At 41.3% G+C, this 21,188-nt stretch overlaps 1 protein-coding gene across 1 annotated transcript; it reads right to left on the bottom strand.

Annotated features, from left to right (window-relative positions):
• Window positions 1–5,451: 5,451 nt before the first annotated feature.
• Window positions 5,452–20,684, bottom strand: kif7 (kinesin family member 7). The gene is made up of 20 exons (XM_040011701.1): window positions 20,528–20,684; window positions 15,760–16,132; window positions 15,359–15,556; window positions 14,845–15,244; window positions 14,408–14,755; window positions 12,546–12,738; window positions 12,268–12,432; window positions 11,913–12,071; window positions 11,653–11,792; window positions 11,390–11,496; window positions 10,710–10,850; window positions 10,419–10,624; window positions 10,064–10,261; window positions 9,304–9,429; window positions 9,009–9,185; window positions 8,714–8,929; window positions 8,288–8,494; window positions 6,637–6,835; window positions 6,331–6,492; window positions 5,452–6,139 (listed from the first exon to the last, which is right to left on the bottom strand). The coding sequence occupies exons 2-20, from the start codon at window positions 16,088–16,090 to the stop codon at window positions 5,745–5,747; spliced, it is 4,068 nt and encodes a 1,355-aa protein (XP_039867635.1). The 5' UTR covers window positions 16,091–16,132; window positions 20,528–20,684; the 3' UTR covers window positions 5,452–5,744.
• Between the last annotated feature and the right edge of the window lie 504 nt (window positions 20,685–21,188).

The raw sequence follows: 21,188 nt of genomic DNA, 5'->3' as shown, positions 1-21,188 counted from the left end.
CAGAACGACCTTCAAAAGGCCACAGAAACGTGACCTCAGTGATTTGCTACATCTCTGTTAAGTGAGAGCACACCGGAGGTGACAGTTAAGACAGGAAGGCATAAAGACGGCAGTGATTTGTATCTGACGGACGGCTGATGATGGACCACATTAATGCGGCTATACTTTCTGCTACACATCCATTTTAAACGCAGCATTGAACCTCCGTCTAGATGACTCCCAAAATACAAACATCCCCACGTACTTAAATTTGAGAAGGAGGCCTCTCATTTAGAGGACAATGAAATCCCTTTATTATAACCGTGCTTTTAAAAATATAACCTTTTGACACAAATACATGGGTGCTAATCCTTGGAAAGACATAAGCTAACACTTGTGATTTCTCTCCTGGATCTTAACTGTTCTGACCAATTTAAGGAATCTGGGAATTTATTGTTGGTGCATACTGTGATAAGTAAAATACACAGTCTGCTGAACAGAGTCAAGGCAAAATAATATCAATTTTCTAATTTTTAAAGCTAAACTGCATTCAGCTTTAAAAATGAAAACATTTAAATGTAATAGCATTTTTTTCAAGACAAAAAGCACGACTTGTATCGCAACAGTCTCATTATGCTTACTAAAGGTTTTAATCACAGTACATAAACATTAACATGAGGTAAAAATAGTGTTTTAAATTTGACAACGTGAGGCCAAATTCTTCTGTTATACAAAGAAATGTCATCAGTATGTTTCTAAAGGAAGTTTGTGGTAGGAAAAATCATTCATTCATGTACAACAAAGGCCCCTTGTAAATTCTTTCTACTTTCAGAAATATTTAAGTGACCCTGTGAGCTTATTATTCCCGGATCACTTCATTAAAGCAACCTTCAGAAAAGTTCAGTGTTAGAATTTATTAGAAGAAATGCTTTAATTTCTGGGATTCTGTGTATTTGATCGTGAGGCTGATAACTGTTGTGGACAGGTGCAGCAAAAACACCTTATTTTGAAAAAAGCTTTTTCAGTTTACTGATAAAATATTTACCCAACATTTTCACAACCATTTTCTAAAACCTAAGACAATGTCTTCATTGTGCCAGTCTTTTTCTCACAAATAGGAAGGAAGAGGCACTTTTGATTGAAGAATAGTCAATAAGTAAAACCTTACTGTATGCATTTTCATAAAGAATCTGTGTATTATTAAACCTAACACACACACATAACCTACCTGAAAAGACAACATGTCCTCCTTTTGGAGTTTTTCTTTCTTTTCTTCTTCTTTTTTTCTTAATCTCATAAACAAGAGGCTGAGGATTTGAAGGTCATTCCTACTTTCGGTTATCTAGCTTTATGATGCATGATTATCACTCATACAGCTAGATAACCAAAGACAGGAACAGGCTCCGTCATTAGCGACAACAGCAAAAGGTAAGTCCGAGGCTTTCTGGGAACAAAGAAAATGATTTGGTATTTATGCAAGTTTAGCTTCAGGTTTCACTTCAACACCATCGGATGGTGATTTCTGTTTTTGTTTTTAATGTTTTTAAATCAGATATGTCAATCCCAAATCTCCATAACTTCCCCAAAATTAAACCATTTTAATATCTCACCGCTCTGTCAGTCACCGAGATGATGATACTCCAATTCTAGAGCCTAAGCACCAAAATACACATGAAAAATAGATGTGGGGTGACAAACTGCACAGTAGCTGTTCCTGTTGTGCTTTAAGGTGCAACTTCACAGCTGTGTAGCCTGTGTGACTGTTTGTGGATTCTGTGCTCCTTCTCACACTTTGCAAACAAACCCAGATCATCAGAATTCATCAAACTCCACTGCTTTAACGTTTCATTAAAGCCCATCTTCCACAGCAACACCTTAGGAATCTATCAAACATGTATGCTAAACATTATTATTATTATTATTATTATTATTATTAGTAGTAGTAGTAGTAGTAGTAGTAGTATCTGCCTTTCGGTTATTTTTACAGCTATATATGATGAGTATTGTTATTATAGGTATTCTAATGGTGCCACTACAGCTTTGGTCACAATGCAAGAGCACCCTGTCATATATTTATATCTATTTCAAAATTATTTTGCTAAATATTTGACTCAAATCAACCTCGTGATGACCTCACGTTTTTCCCCTGTACGTCTGACGTCAATATTTTTAATTGGAAAATAGATGTACCGACAAGACGTGCGTCACTTTCTAACGCACACAAATACTAACACTTGTATATATGTGTATATAATTAAAAATATTAAAAAGGCAATAGCAGGTTTCATAGTGTGTTTTTTTTTGGGGGGGGGGTTCATAAATGAAAATATATATATCACTGTATGAGTCAAATTGCCTTCAGTGGCCTGGACGGTGTGTGAAAGGCTTCTGGTTGAAGAGTGCAGGCCTGCATAAACACTGCTTCACTGTCACAACTAATGTTTTGCCCTTGTTATATAAGTTAAGGCACAGGTTACTGGGTTACTCATGTACCATTTTAATGTTGTTCTCTTGCAAACTAGTTATAGAAGTCAGTACACATCGTTATCTATTGGTCATGGGTTTGACAGTGAACTTGAGCATGTTACGTGAAATAAACGCCGACAATATAACCATAAATGTGTCAAATGTCAAGTCTGCGCCCTCAGATCGAGGCGCATTTGTTGAAGGTGGAATGATCTGTGGAAACTAGTCAAGCCTACCCTAACCACAATACTCACTTCTTGAGATGCCTCCTGCGTTCGTGGAGACCAAAACATCCACATGTGGCAAAGAGGGGCGCCCAGCGTCGCATCATCCGGGCTCCAGATGTTTAGAACATGGAAATGAGTTTCTGTACAGCCTCGCTTCGACAAACAGGTGAGCGCGTGGATCAGATCGATAAATCCCACGCCATCTGCCGAGCCTGCGCAGACGGCTGTGGATGAGACATCCTCGTCGTGCCGTGTGCTTGTATCCGAGATCAGGACGTTCCCGGGTCAGTGCCGTGATCTCCGTGGGACCGACAGAGGAGCGACACGCTTTTCATCAACCGCGTCCAAAAGCGCGCATCATCAGTCCGCGGTCCTGAAGCTGCGACGTGTCCCCTGACAGACACTTCAGTGCTCTCATCTCGCCTCCTCTCTTTTTTTCTCAATACTTCCTCCTCCTTTTGCTGACGTCACGCGGACAGCAAGTTGCCGATAACCAATCGCAAACTCTCTCTCTGTGCGTGTGCGTGTTTTTGGAGAACTCACGAAGACATCACGTCGCCGTTGCGCTCTTTTAACTGTGGAAGTGGAAACCGAACCAGAAAACAAAACTTAAAAAAGAAGAAAAAGAAGCAGAGAGCACGTTGTTGCTGGCTAAAGTAAAAAAAAAAAAAAAGGTAGTTACAATGTTTTGTTATTATTATTACATAAGTTTAGTTTTCTTATCTCGTTCAGCTTGTTGTAGCCATATCGCTCCTGGGTGGTGTCGGTGTTGTTAGTCATCTATTATTGTTATTTTTTTTTTAAAGATGTGTTAGTAAAACAGGAAATCATCTGTGACACGTTTGAAGCCGGTGTTGGCACATGCTTTTCTTTTTTCTTTTCCCGATATATTATCAACTGCTCCTCACTAATTAAAACCATCATACAGATCTAGTCAGTTTCTGACTTTAACGCCACCCAGCGGTAGCAAAATCAACTACAACGCTGTGGCAGACAAGCAATACCCCACGTCCATCATGTGATCTCTTACTCTCTTATTTACTTTTACTTACTTTTCCACTGCTTTTCAAAGGTGGGAAAAGGAAACACGTATTGTTTTCTTATCGCATCACAAAAATACAAAAATGTAACACAAACTCATTCGGACCAACTCACATTTTCAGCTGAATATTTTTATTTATTTACTTATTTTTATGAGAAGAGGACACAAAATCCCCCCAGCTTTTCCTCAGATACACACCTTTTTGCTAATGGTGTCCTGAAACAAGGCTATTTATTTATTTATTTATTTATTTATTTTTTCATATATAATATAGTTATTTTCAAGCCACCCCACTTGTCCACAGAGATGAGACTTGAAAAAGTACAGCTATGTTCAGTCCACATTTCAGATTTGAGGTTATACTGCCTTCTAGTGTCCATCCAAACTCTCATGTCCCAGATAGTCTCCATTATCTTTCATGTGTTCCTCTGTATCTAACAGAAGAGACAAAAAGATTGTGTTCATTAAAAAGTGTAGAGAAAGAGAGAAATGGGAGAATATTGTGAATGACAATATTTAACCACTGCCCTAAAGTGTGGTACCTTTTCTCTTACAGGTGGGATTTGGCACCTGAAGACACAGATCTTCAGACTTTTGTATTTAAGAGTAATTTTTCATTGTGAACAGATGTGCACTTTTAGGCTGTGTATAATAATAATAATAATGCAGTGTAATGCATCTTTGAAAACCATGAAGCAAAGTTTTACCTGGAATCTGGCTTCTTTGTCCTCAGCAAATTATGCTAATTAAAACATAAAATAATTTTTCTTCTCTTATCAACATCAGCTTTGCTAAGATTGATCCATTAATTTAACATTCAGAACATGCAAACGTCACTCCAAAACGATTGTTTTACAAGTCCCTAAAGTACAGCTACACATATTCAATTTAATTTAGTTTAATTACTAAAAATTCATTTAAAAAAGCCCCATCAGTGTGCTTTATACTGCAAGGTCGAGATTTACAAGATTAGAGATAAATCTCAAACAATTAGACAATCCAGTATCTGCGAGCAGCCAATGCATTTTAAATTCATTTCTGGATTCAACACAGAAGTGAAGCTGATATACAACAAATATGTTGCGGGAGTGTTTAGAACAAATGGGATCAGTGACATTCAAGCCTAGAAGTTAAAAATACACAAACAAGTTTTTCAGCTTTACTGGTGATGGGACGTTTCTAATTTTAGGTATACTGCACAGATGAAAGAATGTAGTTCTACTTTTTTGTTTAATGCACACCTTGAAGGACATGCTCTGGTCAAAAATGAAGATTCTTCATAATGCTACTGGAGAGCGGATACTGCATCTAAGTAAGACATGTTTCTGAGATTTCTAGGTCAAAACACAAAAACCTCAGCTTTATCAGAATTTAGAAGTAAAAAAATCACACATCACTGTATTTCCTAAGGGAAGCATCTATAATATAAAAAGCACGAGTCCCAGAACACAACTCTGTGGAACTCCATGACTTGTGCTGCAAACATTTTTCTTTAATCGTTCTTTAATAATAGTTCCTGTCTCTATAGTAATTGGTATAGTCAGTGTTATCAAATGTTTCACCTGTCAGAGGCTATAGGAGGATCAGTGATAACCTTCAGTAGTGCTGTTTCTGTGTTGTGATGGACTCTAAATCCTGACTGAAACTTAAAATGCACCATTTCTCTGAGGTAATTTATTCAAGGTTTGACACCTGTGGACTTGAATTCAGTACAAAAGAAAATAAGAAACATGAGCATAGAAGGCAAAAACCTTTTAATATAAAATATTCAAGAAAGTCAAAAGACTACATCATCAGAGAAAGACAGAATCTCGTTTTGTAGGGATGAAATGAGCCATATTGTTAGACCACATACCTACCATCTGTATGACATGAAAAACTTAGTGGAAAGTGCTTTGTATCAAAATCAGTGGGTGTTCATTATTTAAAGTACAAAATTCACATAAAAAAGCTAAAAGACTGACAAAGCAACAAAATCTTTCAGCGACCACAGAGCAAAAATATATGCGAATTACATGTTACATTTACTTTCAGACAGGATTCTTTCGCACATCTATTAATGCATTGTTTGAGGTCAGTGGTCCAATGTTGAGGCTGGAGCGACGGGACTCCCGGCGAGATTTAACCACAGGCAGGGATGTTGGCCCACTCCAAGACCCCACAGCAGTTTGACCTACACGTTTAACAGGGCCATCACTGGCCACCTGAAGCCACAGCTCCTCCATGATGGCAGGTTCCTCCGTTGGGAGAGAAGAGCGCCTCCACGTGGACGGGAGAGGGGTGTTCACCAGCTCCCGCATTTCCTCCCTAGACTTGGAAGGTCTGTCCAGCTGCCCTGCCCCACTGCCTCCTGAGCTGTCTTCGGGGCAACGGGGAAGCTTTTCCATGCTGCCAGCGTTCGCAGGTTTACCATCAGATGGCACGACTGAAAGACAGTATGTTATAAGGATATTTACTAATGCAGGAATACATTATTTTTAATGGTAAAAATCACTAAATTCGACTGGAAAACTCCAAAAGTTACAAAACAGAAGGAAAATTTGAACTGAAGGCATCTTGTTCCTAGTCCTGCAGAATGACATCGCAATCACACACTAAAAATAAACACTTTTGTACCTTTAGGATGCTCTTTTGGCTGCGTGGATGACCCACAGAGTTCCCTCAGTTTGCTGTTTAGTTCCACATTAGCCGCTTTGTAATGGTTCAGTTCCCTGCTGAGGTTGAGGATCCATCCCTCATACTGCCGCTGCCGCCCTAACAGACCCTCGTCCATTTGTTCTGTTGGGATGATAAAACGTACACAGCATATTAACGGAAACACCATCTGCCACTTTAACTTATACTCTACCTTTGAGCCTTACATATGTTCAGTGTGTGAGACTTAGTCTGCAGTATAGCGTGACTGGTTTATGTTAGTCTCACCTCGACACTGCTGCAGTAAGAGCTGCACACTCCTCTCATGTTCCTTCTGCTGTTGTGTAAGCCGGCGATCTGTGTCGAGTTGTGTGCGATCGAGTGCATTTTCCAGCCACTGCACCAGCCTCTGCTGCTCATCTAGTTGCATTTCCAGCTCAGCTAGGGCAAGTTGCAGCTTACGCTCTTCTTCACGCAGAGATACCACCTGCAGGAAATGTGCACACAAACACTCATAAGCCTACAACTGGTGAGTCCAGACGCAGTCCAGAGTCACATGTGCAAGGTGCACCTGCTCAAATGGTTGTTAACATAAATATATCTAAACATGGCAGCAACTCCAAGCATTGTGCATGTAGACATGGCCAAGACAACTTGCAGAAGTTCAAACTGAGCATCAGAAAAAAGGTGGGGGGGAAATGGTGATTTAAGTGACCTTGAATGGCTGTTGGTGGCAGCTGGGCTGGACTGAATGTTGCTGCTGATCTACACAACCAATTTTAGAGTTTACAGAAAATGGTCAGAAAAAGAATATATCCAGGGAGCGACAGTTCTCTGGATGAAAACACCTTGTGGATGTTGGTAAATGACCAGATTGTTTCAAGCTTATAGGAAGGAAGAGTGACTCAAAAAACCACTCATTACAATCAAGTTATGGGTACATACTGAACCCTGAAGCAGCCTGGGTGCCACTCCTCTCAGTGAACAACAGGAAACTGAGACTGCAATAAACACGGCTCACCAAAACTGGACAATAGATGACTGGAAAAACATTGCCTGGTGATGAGTCTTGATTTCTGCTGTCACATTAGGTAGGGTCAGATTTGACATAAACATCAGGAAAACATGGATCCATCCTGTCTTGTATCAACGGTTCAGGCTGGTGGTGGATGGTGCTGTAACGGTGTATTGTTACTAACCAACCCCTTTATGACCACAGTGTGCCCATCTTCTGATGGTTGCTTCCAGAAGGATGACACTCCATGTCACAAAATTCAGATCATCTCAAACTGCTTACTTGGACATGACAGTAAGTTCACAGTACTCAAATAGCCTCCACAGTCAACAGAGCACCTTTGGGATGTAGACACTCACAGATGTGGTGTGACCTGTGATGCTATCATGTCAATATGAACCAAAATCTTAGAGGAATGTTTCCAGCACCTTGTTGAAGAATTAACGCATTTCTGAAGGTAAAAAGGGGCCCAATCGAGTGCTAGCAAGGTATGCCTCGTAATGTTTCTGTTGAGTGTATGTCCTACAATCACCATCCTCATTGGCTACCTTTTCTTTGGCGCATAAAATCAACTCTCTGGAAACAGGCATCAATATTGGATATGTGTTGCTCTTAATTCTCTAAGAGTTTCTCTTAAAAATCTCAACACAAAGACACATTTCAGCTTTGTAACTGCTGTTTTGTCGAAAGGGAAGTAGAATGCATCACCGGGCGTTTCTGTCAAGGCAGGCATGGGCACATTAAATGTGAGGGAGAGGGCATACTAAGGAAGAGCACAGCCACAAACTAATCAGACTGAGGTGCTTACATGGGCACAGTTCTCTCTCTTTTTTTATCATCTTAAGGTTTATTCTACCCCATAAAAATGACTAAAATTTGTGTGGGTCTGTTTATTCAGAACATTTTTTATTCTGTTTCACATACCTTGTCGAAGTACTTGCACAGCAGAGCTCTGGTCTCAGAGGCAGACAGGTAACTGAGCTTGGCCATGAGATTCATCTCCCACTGGGAGAGCATACTGGCAGAAGCCCGAAGCTGTCTCTGTCTTTGAGTGATGGCTTCATTCTTATACTCAATCGCTGCATCCAGAGCCTCAATTGCCTCGTCCAGCTGGAAAAGCGTTCGCTCCTCCTGGTAACATCAGAGTGAACAGATGTCCTTAATGAAGATTCGAATACGATGTCGAATTCATTTTCAGTTTGAAACTAGTGCTTTCCAGATTCTTGATAATTAGGCTGTTATTGTGACTGTATTCAGTACATGTGTTCTGTACAGCAAAATATTAATCTAAAGAGTGCTGATATAATTGAAATCAGATAAAAGAGCTTGAACCTCAGAGTAATATCTGACCTCTGGTGAGAGCAGGCTACCCTGCCGCAGTTTATCGTCCAGCTCAACTCGCTGTTTAAGCAGTGAATCTTTCTCTTGACGTAGGTTGGAGATCTCTTGCCGGATCTGTTGGGAGTCTTGAGCACTACTACTGCGAAGGAGACCATTCCTCTCACTCAACTCTTCCTCGAGTAATTCAATGCGCCCGGTGAGTGTCATTAGATCTTTACTTAGGGCCTGGAGGAAAGATGAATAAAACAGGACTCAGTATCTGCAAGTCCTCTGTGCTAATAAGCTGAATTGTTTATGTTAATACCTGACTGGAGCGGAGCCTCTTGGTTTCCAATCCGCTGCGTTCCTGTAGCAATGCTTCTTTCTTGGCCAGGATTTCCTCTCTTTTTGTCAGCTCTCCCTCCAGATCTTCCAATCCTCTCCTCTGTTCTAGTATCCGTTCCATCTCCTCATCCAGCCAGCGCTTTTGATCCTCAATTTTCTGCTCACAGGCGAGTTGAGACACAAAAGGACACATAAAAGCACAATAACAGACAGTAGTAGTATTTCTAGGTGCTTTACGTGTATACACTACTACTGCATCTCAGCTCTTGCTGCACCTGCTGCTCTTCTAATGAGATGACAGAGCCGTTGCTGCCGCTGCGTCTCTGCCTCTGGAAAGCTGCAATCGCTTCGGTCTTTATCTTCAGGATCTTCTGCTGCTGCTCATTCTTTATTTCAAGTTCCTGGTATGGTGTAAATAACAAGTCACATTTTCACACATCGCACTGCAAGAACAGGAAGAACTGCAAGAACTGCATTTGGCTCCAATTACCAGTTAAGCTAATTTGCTCATCATTGCCCCCCAAAAGACAGATTCTATACTCATTCTAAGGCTGCTGAGTAAAAAGTATTTAAATGGAGGTGACAAAGGACAGACGTTTGTCCTGTAGGAGAGTTAGACCCTAAGATGAGACGTTTTTGACTCTAAAGCCTTTCTCGCAAGGGCAACCACCAGTCCACGCCACCCTACCACCACTGTGGGATGTCTGCGAGTGTAGCCTGGGGGTAAAGTGAGCCCCATTTGCTCTCTCTTGGCTTGAGCTGCACTAAACACTGAGTGAGTTTAAGCTGCAAAGGAAAGAGGTGCTTGATTTATAACTCAAGAAACAAACGAGAGCTTTTTAGTGAAAATGAATTCAAAAGCCGTTTAATCTAGATTTTTTTGGTTTCGTGTTTGTTGGAAAAAAAATCATAACTGACATAAAATTGGATTAATTACCCAGCCTTAACTGAAACTGCAGTGCCATCTGTCGCACAGACTAATATTTTTCAATTAAACTTTGCTTAGTTACAAACAACAAAGCCACTCAGTGGTACCTTGACTCTGTGAGTTCTCTGCTGCATTTCGTTCTCCAGACGACGCTTCTGCTGACTTTCCTGACGCAGCCGCTTTTGCAGCTGCTCCTGCTGCTGTCTCATAGACTGGACGCTTCTCTCCAGCTCTAACACACGGCGCTCACTCTGGGCAGGGAGGTTGGCGAGACGGGCAGTATCCCTCTGACGCTGACTTAGTACCTAATGTTTAACCAGAAATATTTTCACTTTTAGAAGTTTACAGGTCATGTTTAAAAATCAGGAAAGGAAATCATTAAGAACACAGTTTTAAAAAGCAGCATCTCACTGACACAAAACAACAACATCACTCTGAACTTGGCGTCACATGAACACAAACCTGAACTTTGCTCTGAGCAGCAGCTATCTTCCTGCGACATTCCTGTGCTCTGGTCTTGTCTGTGATGCTGATCTCTCTCTCTTGCCTCTCTAGGTCCTGCAGCTGCCGCTGGGCCTCCTGCAGCTCCTGCCGAGCTTGCACAGCTTCCCCCTCCAGAGCTGTGATCTTATGGCTGTACTGCTTGTTCAGAGCCTGAGCATCCTTACCTTAAAAGGCAAACAACTGATTCAGAAAAAACACACAAGAGAATATTTTCTGTGAAAAGGATAAAGCCAAAATTTTAATTGCTACCTGTTTTGACAAGTTCCTTAATGAGTTCTTCTTTCATGCGAATGGTGACAGAGAACTCCCTGATCTTCTGCTGTGCCTGAAGAAGTCCCCACTCTGAAACACCTTCAAAGCTTTTTAGACTTTCCCCACTGCTGGAGTTGGCTACAGAGAAATTTGAAAGTGAACACACAAGGTTGATAGGGTGGTGGTACAATTAGGAAGGAGACACAGCTTTGACTCAACTCAAGCACGGTGGAGTGTAATATAGAAACAGAAAAGAGGCAACAGAAGCATAACAATCAGTTTTAGAAGTCTGCGGTAACCACTGGTTGAACATGTAACCACAATAAAGTACAGAATTAATCTTTCCACGTGATGTTAGTGTCCCTGCAATTTACTTAATTCATTTTCTGTGCATGCCACAGAGACTGGATACGCAGTCTGCAAAAAACACAGAAAAATAAGCAAAAGGACTTAAAACTGGATCATAACTGATCGTGTTTGTAACAGAGTGTTTCTGACTGTATGACACTGCATGACTTAAACTTGATTTCTGATTTGAGAATAAATGTTCCACTAGTGAAGGCAAATATAGTACAAAAAAGAAATCCTGACAATACTTTCAACATCCTGCTCAATGCTCCATTAAATTATTTCTGAGCATCTGGTAATCTTGGTAGTGAGCAAGTTGTTAGACTTACATGCTTTTCTGGCTAAACAGGGGTGCTGGTCTGGCTCCAGCCCTTTGCCAGCAGCTGGTAATCCCCCTGACTGCATGTCCCACTTGGTCCAGGTCAGATTCACCTGCCTGACAGAATAACGCACAAGTCACAAATACCATGAGCACAGGCGTAACACAATGACACTTTGAATGAATGGTTGATTGACATGATTGCCCAGACAGTTGTTTAGCAACTTTTAAAAAAAATTGAAACTCAATTTAGATTCAGAAGAAACAACATACTTTGACCTCTCTTGTCCAGAATGACTGCCCTCTTTTTCCCTGTAATGCGTTTCCGCTCCACCTGGGATCTCCTGCTCCTCATACAGTTTCCCATCCTGATCAGTGCAAGGCCCATTACCAATGTATCCCACTGGACTGACCTGCAATCACACAAAACACACAGATGTAGAGGTATGAAAACTATAAAACAAAAGAATAAATTGTACTCTTAATGCATCTTAATATGGATTTTCTATTTCTTTTTTTTAATGGCTGGTTACCTGTCTGTGGGTGCCTCCATTCTGGCTGTGCTGCATGGAGCCCATGGGGGCAGTGTGCGGCCGCAGCCTCATGTTAAGACCCAGGCCCATCAGTCCTGCAGTAGAGAGCTGACACTGTAGATCTGCTATCAGGTCCTGCTGCTCCTGCAGCTTATCACTCTGAGACAATAAGAGGACAATAAAATCAGTATCACATCACTAAGATCAGATATGATCTGAAACATCAGTGTATTAAGTGTTGACACAGCTCGGGTGCGAGTCAGTAGGATTAACTTTGTGATGACAATTAAAAAAATCAAAAGTGTGAGTCAATGCTCCAACAGAAAAACAATATAGGAGATAAACTTTGTCTAACCTGCTGCTTGTACTGCTCCATAGCATCTTCCAGAGCTGCTAGAAAGTCTGTGTTCTCCCTCTCTAACCGCTGGATCTGTGACTGAAGGTGTGCAATAGCATCTTCTTTCTCTCCATCTTTATCACTGTCATGGTCATGGCTCCACCTCTCCTCCACAGCGGTGTCCTAAGGAGTAATTCATAGTTAGTAATACGTGTCCTACGTTTTTGTTCAAAACGTTACTCTTTAAAAATAATTACTAGTGATTTAGTAATTATTTTAGAGTGAAAGGGACAGACCTGGTTTCTTACAGAAGGCCTGCCCCTCCTCAGGCCAGCACTGTCCTCAGTGGAGCTGTTCTCAATACCGCTGTCTGGACCGGAAGCCGTGGTCAGCCCACTTCTCTCTTCCTCCACAGAACAAAGCCACTCCTTCACTCTCAGACTTTGTTCAGCAGTCAGAGCCCCTTCACTCTGCAGCTCCCGCAGCAACCTGTGATCCACCAGCAGCACAGACATTCAAATTTTTGTATAGCCATTGATTTCACTTATGTCTTCTACATTTTTTTATCAGAGAAACATCAAAAATTATGATTTAGAATAAAATACGCTGATGACTGGGTTTTAAATAGTTTTAACCAAGTTACCTTATGTGAAAACTAGGGGTGGGGGAAAAAATCGATACTGTGTAGTATTGTGATATTTTGTTTGCTAATAATGTATCGATACAGGGACAGCAGAAATCGATATTTTGTTACAAAAAAAAGTTTTTGTGGACTGGAACTGGAACTGGATGCTCTGACTTCAGAGCATGTTGATCCTTTTTCTGAGCAAGAATCCTGACATTCCTTCACTGTCCAAATGTGTTTAACTTTTTTTTGGCAGCAATAAACATGACAGTTTACTTATTTTAATTTAAGACATGTTTTATTTTAATTAAGTTTAAAACTTTTTTATTTAATGTAAAATTATATTTTGTTTTAATTTACTTTCAAATTCTTCAGTTGCTGAATGGGCTGCATAGTTTTCATAAATTGCATTGTTCAGAATAGCTATAATTGTACCAGATGGTTGCATTCAGTTAAGTTGGACTAGACTGTAATACAAACCGTTCAAGTTTGTCAACAATAAAACTGACTGAAATGAGAGAAAGACTGAGAGTGAGACTTTGATATTAGATAAAATGAATATTGATAAAGTTTACCTTTATGTACAGAATCTGAATATCGCAAAATATTTTAAAAAATTGCAATAATATCGTATCGTGCGTTAAGTATTGTGATAATATCGTATCGTGGGATGTATGGTGATTCTCACCTCTAGTGAAAACCACGCTAAAGTCCCAAATTTTAACTTTTAATTTATTCTCTGTCATGCAACAAACAGTTTGCATGACAAATTTCTACAAATTTTACTTCCATTCTCAGAATTATTATTGTTTAGTTAAAACGCAAATGGAAAAATGCTTATTTTCAACACATTTATAAATAACAAAAAAAAACTGTTTTAACCATCAAAATCCATACAGCATTATCACCACAGGCTAAAGACAACAGTCGCCAGCACTGGGTTGCAGTCCCTAGGAGTGTGAGACCGTTTTTTCTTATCATGTTTGAGTTTTGCTAGATGACAATACGGGGCAAAATAGTGCATAAGACACTGTTTATGCCTCAGAAACTGTTCAAACATGCATTTTCTGACACAGTTTTGAGAGATACCTGCAGAAAGTGAATGTAAGACAAACACTGGAAATACTAAAAAGTTCAGTTGTTCCTGATTCTGCTATTGCTTGTTTTTTTTTGTTGCTAGCTGAGATTCTCAGTCTGTATCTTTGACTGGCTATTCCCATCCTGCATCACATATTAAGACTTTGGCTGATTGGACACTTTCATTGTCTTCCAATATTTTAAAATATATATATATATATTATGTAATTATAAAATAAACCAAACAGTGTTGTGTTTGCACTGGCTTTTTAAATTGTATGATATATACATATATCAAACTTTTCTCTCTCTAAAGATGTAGATGAGGATTAATTCACAAAGCAGCTGTCAACCAATGTGTACGTTTTTCTGGTAGGTTAAACTGAGTGTCCAAATCTTACAGCACAGGTTAAATAATGCAGACTAAATCAAACCCATCGATAAATGCTCTTTAACCTGTAAGCAGTGTCTGTGCAGGTCCTATAGTGAGCGCTCTGGACTTGCAGTTTGCTTATTTCTCCCTCTCCAAGTCGAGGTCTCCTATTGGGTTCGGCGTGAGAGATTATGCGGGTCTCTGAACGCTGGCGGTTTTCGAGGGCTCTGCGAAGCGCCTTGATTTGCTGCTCGAGCCCTTCCACGCGATCTGGCTCACGCTTGGAGTTGACTGTAGCACGGTTCTGAATGTTTCTTGCCCTTGTGGCATAGTTTAGTGTGTTCAGGCTCTCATCAAAATCAGAAGAAGATGGACTGATGCAAGCAATCATCAGCGTTTTTGAATTTCCCCCTAAAGAATCTTTTAGTATCCTAGTTGAAAGAAGGAAAATAAAATGATCAGGTATTAATGTTTAGTTAGATTGATATGCTTAAGTCCAGATCAACTTATTATAACTTACCTTGTAATTTTAGAATCTCTGTATGGTATGTGAGAGCCTTTCCTCTTGGGGTCCCCCAGTGCCCCGATAACATTTCCTAGAGCTAAAAGACCGCTGTTAATCTGGATACTCTCCTTTAGTCTCTCTCCAGTGTTTCCTGTCCTTAAAATGCGCTCTGATCCTGCCAGGTCAACAAAGTGAAACTTGGAAGACAACATTTGTGGTCCAGAACTTCCAGCAGTCCCATAAAGGCGAGAGCTTCCTCGTCGTTGGTCCATGTACACAGTAAAAATGGTGTGAGACCTGCTGGAGTTAGGATTCATCTGGGTTGCACCAGTGTGCCTGGCTGTGTTTCCAGACTCCAGTAAACTTAGCACTTCATCAAGACCCTCCACTTCACACTCCTTTACGCCGCACAAAACTACGAAGTCAAAATGCAATTAAATACATCAACAAATACTTTTTAAATGGAGACATTTCTGCATCGACTACTCAAAAACATGCTTAGAAACATTTAAGACTCTTTATTCCTCACCAATATTGCCCTTATCCTCACGGATGTGGATGTCCTTGCTGGCAGTCTCAACTTCCAGCAAGTCCTTGAAATCCTCTTTGTAGATCTCCAGATAGGAGACTCGAACAGAGAAGTCTGTGAGGTCATTTTCATCGAGCAGCTTGAAGATATCTGCAACGGCCCTGGGGATGATGCCCTGCTCCTCATCACTAAAGGAACCTAAAATTACAGTTAATTTAAAAAAAAATGGAAAATCTGATTCTGTTCAGCTAATTTTTTCAATCCAATAAAAAAATTGCAAAAAAAAAAATAGCATAGCTTGTATTTTTAAAGTGTGTGCCATGCATGCTTTGTTGAAACCAAACATTTTACTAATATTTTGAAGTAAAAAAAATTCTAAAAGACAAAAAAGAAAAACTTACAAATATTAGCTTCCCCAATGGTGTAAGTCTTGCCTGATCCTGTCTGTCCATAGGCAAACACTGTAGCATTGAAACCTTGAAAGAAGGCATCTATGAGCGGCTGAACAGACGCAGAATAAATCTCCTCCTGACTGCAAGTTTCCTCAAATACAAAGTCGCAAAGAAAGTGTCGGTCATGACCCAGAGTAACCCTACACAGCTCAGGATCCACAGTGATACAGCTCTCATGGCAGTGCAGAAGCTCTTTAGGCAGCAGGGGACGTACTCGGACAGCCACCTGCACTGCAGAATACTCCCCTCTGCCCTGGCCAGCAGGCAGTTTGGGAGACATTTCTTCTCTCCTCTCTGTTATGTATTGATCATCTTTGGACGCCTAAAGAAAACAAAAATCATTTATTGACAAATATTTGATGAACATCTCATGTCACATTTATGAATATGGTACAAGGTAATAAATGAGGATGCGATTGATGTCATGATAAGATGGGAAAAAATAAGTGCACCCATGACTGAGTAGCTTGTAGAACCACTTTTAGCAGCAGCAACTTAACGTAATCGTTTTCTGTACGACTTTATCAGTCTCTAACCTTATTGTGAAGGAATTGTGGCCCACTTTTCCTCACAACATTGCTACAGTTTACTGAGGTTTGCCAGCTTTCATTCATGCACAGCTCTTAAAGTTGTTCTACAGCTTTTAGTCTGTTTAATGTCTGGACTTTAACTGGGCCACTGCAGCACCTTGATTATTTTATTTTCTGTTGTAGATTTGCTGCTGTGCTTGGGATCACTGTCCTGTTGCATGACTGAATTTGGGCCAAGTTTGATCTGTCAGACAGATAATCTCACATGTGAATCAAGAATAAGATACAACTTTGCAAACCTACGCGGTGTTGCCATGTGCTGTAGTTCTTGTTTTGTTTTCTTAGTTTTTTTGCATTTTCTCTGAGCATTGCATGATCTGACCTTGGGGTGCATTTGCAGCGATGTCCACTTCTGGAAAGATTAAGGCCTTTTGTTAAGACACACTTGAATGGTCCAGACCAGCAAACTACCAAAACTTCTGCACAAACACCAGGATAAAGGCACATGCTGATGCCCAATCAATCAAAGTCACCTGATTAGCAGTACCTGGCTGCTACTAACCATCAACTACACAACACCTTTCCTGGATGTAGTCCTGTAAAAGGTTTTTCACAATACTGTACTTACTGCTGAAGAACATTGATAAGATATGTGTTCTATAAAAAGATAAAATAAAATAATGTTATTACAGTTATTTAAAAAACAAAACAAAAATGAAAGGAGATCCATGCACAACAGAGTTCTAGTACGGTGTTTCTCCAACAACAAACCTTGGATTACCCCAGAAATTAAAACCGTCCTCAAGCAGAAGAGGAGGGCCTTCAAATCCAGAGACAAAGAGGAGTTGAAAAGGGTGCAGAGAGAGCTGAGGGGACTGATAAGGAATGGGAAGGAGAGCTACAGGCAGAAGATGGAGAACCAGCTTCAACAAAACAACGTTGGTGAAGTCTGGAGAGGCCTCAGAACCATCTCGGGCCACAAACAGCAGAACTCTCTGCCTGGGAGGGATGTGAGGTGGGCAAATGAACTGAATCATTTCTTCAACAGATTTGATTCAGCCATGAGGCAGTCTGCAACATCGGCTGCAGACTCACCCACCCCCACTGCTGCTGTTCCACCTCAGACACTTCACACCTCCTCTATTCACCCTGCTCACTCCCCCCCACCCCCAACTGCAGCATCCAATACACACTCAACACAAGGCTCCAGCCTGTCTCTCTCAACCACCCAGGTTAGGAGGGAACTGAGGAGGATTAACGGCAAGAAGGCAGCGGGTCCAGATGGCATCAGCTCGAGGGTCGTCAGGTCCTGTGCGGACCAACTGTGTGGGGTGATGGAGCACCTCTTCAACCTGAGCCTGAGGTTGGGAAGAGTCCCACAGCTCTGGAAAACCTCCTGTGTTGTACCAGTGCCAAAGACTTCACGCCCCAAGGACCTCAACAGCTACAGGCCGGTGGCTCTGACATCCCACCTGATGAAGACCCTGGAGCGGTTGGTCCTGGCTCAGCTTCGGCGCCTAATAAGCTCATCACTGGACCCACTTCAGTTTGCCTACCAGCCTGGCATTGGAGCGGATGATGCCGTCATTCACCTCCTACATCGTTCCCTCGCTCACCTGGAGACCGCTGGGAGCACTGTGAGAATCATGTTCTTTGATTTCTCCAGTGCCTTCAACACCATTCTTCCCATGGTTCTAAAGGACAAGCTGGTGAACTCTGGAGTGGACCATCACCTCACTACCTGGATCCTGGACTACCTCACCGACCGACCACAGTATGTGAGGACTCAGGGCTGTGTGTCGGACAGGGTCGTCTGCAGTACGGGGGCCCCACAGGGAACGGTTCTGGCTCCGTTCCTCTTCACCATCTACACTGCAGACTTCTCCCACAATTCCACCCAGTGCTTCCTGCAGAAGTTCTCTGATGACTCTGCAATAGTCGGCCTCATCACTGATGGGGACGACAAGGAGTACAGAGGACTGACCCAAGACTTTGTGGACTGGTGCCAGCTGAACTACCTCCAGATCAACGCCAGTAAAACCAAGGAACTGGTGGTAGACTTCCGCAGGCACAAGCATTCTCCACTGCAACCACTGAACATCCAAGGTATGGACATAGAGGCTGTGGACAGCTACAGGTACCTTGGTGTTCATCTGAACAATAGACTGGACTGGACTCATAACTCAGACGCCCTCTACAGGAAAGGGCAGAGCAGGCTGTACCTGCTGCGGAGACTCAGGTCGTTTGGAGTGGAGGGCCCACTCCTGAAGACCTTCTATGACTCTGTTGTGGCTTCTGCTATCTTTTATGGCGTGGTCTGCTGGGGCGGCAGCATCTCTGCTGGGGACAGGAAGAGACTGAACAGGGTGATCCGAAGGGCCAGCTCTGTTCTAGGATGCCCTCTGGACCCAGTGGAGGTGGTGAGTGACAGGAGAACGGCGGCTAAGCTGTCATCCCTGTTGGACAACATCTCCCACCCCATGCAGCAGACTGTGACAGCACTGAGCAGCTCCTTCAGTGGGAGACTGCGGCACCCACGGTGTGGGACGGAGAGATTTCGCAGGTCTTTCCTCCCCACTGCTGTCAGACTCCATAATAAAGACTTTAACTGATCAAGCACACACATCCATACATATACAATAATACTAAGTGCAATAATCCTTTCTGTCATCGTTGTATTTTTACTCAGTTGTATATAGTATTTGTATTTGTATTCTATTTTTATCTTATTGTATATTTATTTTATTTTATTCTACTGTAAAAGTGACAACACCACTGTACTGTATGTGGTAATGTCAACTCACCTAGAGCTAGAATATATAACTGCAAACCCACTTCCCTTTCAGTTTAGCCAACTTTACCCTTCAGTCAAAGGTCTTTTGGACACAGGTCTTTTGGTCAACCCTGGCTCTTCTTGGCTATGTGTCAAAGTAACACTGAGCAAGATACTGAAACCCGGGTTGCCCCTGATGCATCAACTGGAATGTGAGTCTGTGTGTATGGGTGAAATTAGATAAAAGCACTGTATGAATGTGTGTTAATGTGTGTTATAGTTTGATACTTGTAACAGCAAGTACTCTGAGTTCTCAAAACTGAGTAGAAGTGGGACTATATAAGTATCACAGAATTTACCATTTTAGACAAAGGCATACAGCTTCTGAGTTGATCATTAAGAAATGCTGACCTGGGTGCAAACATGAAATAAACAAAAACAAACATCTGCAGGAAAAGCTGCTGTGTGAATGTTTATGATTATCATTCATATTCTATTCATGTAAATGTACACTCCCTGAAACTACAGTAAGGAAACAAACAACATTTCAGATGAAATAACTCTTTTTTTAGATGCATGCAGTATAAATAAGTTTTGATTTCGAGGTTTTTTTAACACAGCATATCTCTCCCAAAGTTATAGTGTTACTAAAATATATGCCTGTAGCAAGATCTTATTCAAAATACACGTTTACAATTTCACATTAAACCCCTTCAATGATGCTTTATTAATACTTGGATTAGTCTGAGCCTATTTACTTCCCCTATTTACTGGTTAATGACAGCTCTGCACTAACGACACGGTAGTTATATGACACAGTTAAAGTCTTCAACAGTTTAAAATAACGGGTGTCGCGTTGTGAATCATCTTTTCTTATTTTTTTGGTTAAGTACTGTTACGTTACTGCGTTTTAACCCAAGGGTAGCGTTTCATCAGCGACTTCATTGGTTAATTTATCGCTTTTTCACGCAGACAAACCAGCTTTGTATCGAGTAAAGAAAAAAAAAGTTACAGTTCACATCCAGAAGTAATCACAGCGCCGCTAACTTGTGTTTCCCAAGTTAGCAGGGTAACGCTAGCTCGCTGTTGTACAGGGTTACAAAAAACAAAAGAAGAAGAAAACACAAAGAATGTACTACCTCTATTAATGAGAAAAATGTCGGCTTTATTTTAGGACTGTTTCATTTTCACGCTGCTTCCTAAAGTTCATAAGTTCGTGAGGCTGCTTGTTGTCCAGATTCACTTCAGCTAAGCTAAAGTTAGCTGACAGTCTAAACAACAACATCAAAAACTTGAGGATGAGGGTGGATAAAAGCTGATAACGCGCGAACTAGCTCGGCCCGTTAGAAATGCGTAACGTTAAACGGCGTACATTGACAGTTTTCGTAACCACTAAACATTTTTCACGACTTACTTTAATGCAGCAGGAGTTGTACCACGGATTCAGAGTAACTCTGGAGAGCTTTTTTTGGGGAAGAATGGAAGCTGAGGGGCAGTCCACGGGTAGCCCAGGGGAGGAGCACGAAACCGTGGCCTGGGTTTGATCTGCAGCAGCAAAGCATCTTGGCTGAGAGGCGACAACATCTCAGCAGGTCACAGCACACGTGATTTAGTACAAAAGGCACTTTAATCATTACGGTTTGTTTTGTTTTGGATCCTGGATTGTAAAATAATTTATGGAAGCTGAGAGAAATTTCTGTTATCTGCACGAAAACCACATGTGTAAATGCAACTAGTCAAATCATGAAAGCTGTTTTTTTTAAATTCACTTTTATTTTTTTATAGAGCCAAATCAAAACAGCAGGCGCTTTATATTGCAAAGTGAAGACCCTACAGTAATACAGAGAGAGCCCCCAACAATCACATTTAACCCTCTGAGCAAGTACTTGGCGATGGTAGGACTCACCTTTGACAGGAAAAATCTTTGTGCAGGCTCGGGTAAGAGAGAAAGACAGGGCAAACATACTGTAGAAGAGAGCTTGAGATTAATAATAACTAGGGATTGAAAGCAGAGTGGTGTGTAATAATCACCTAGTGTAGCTAAGGGCGAACTCAGGGTCACCTGGTGCAGCCCT

Source organism: Simochromis diagramma, unplaced genomic scaffold (genome assembly GCF_900408965.1).
Source record: "Simochromis diagramma unplaced genomic scaffold, fSimDia1.1 OVJJ01000603.1, whole genome shotgun sequence".
NCBI lineage: Eukaryota > Metazoa > Chordata > Actinopteri > Cichliformes > Cichlidae > Simochromis > Simochromis diagramma.
The sequence above is the reverse complement of the archived record's forward strand: the minus strand, read 5'-3'. Positions and strand labels throughout refer to the sequence as shown.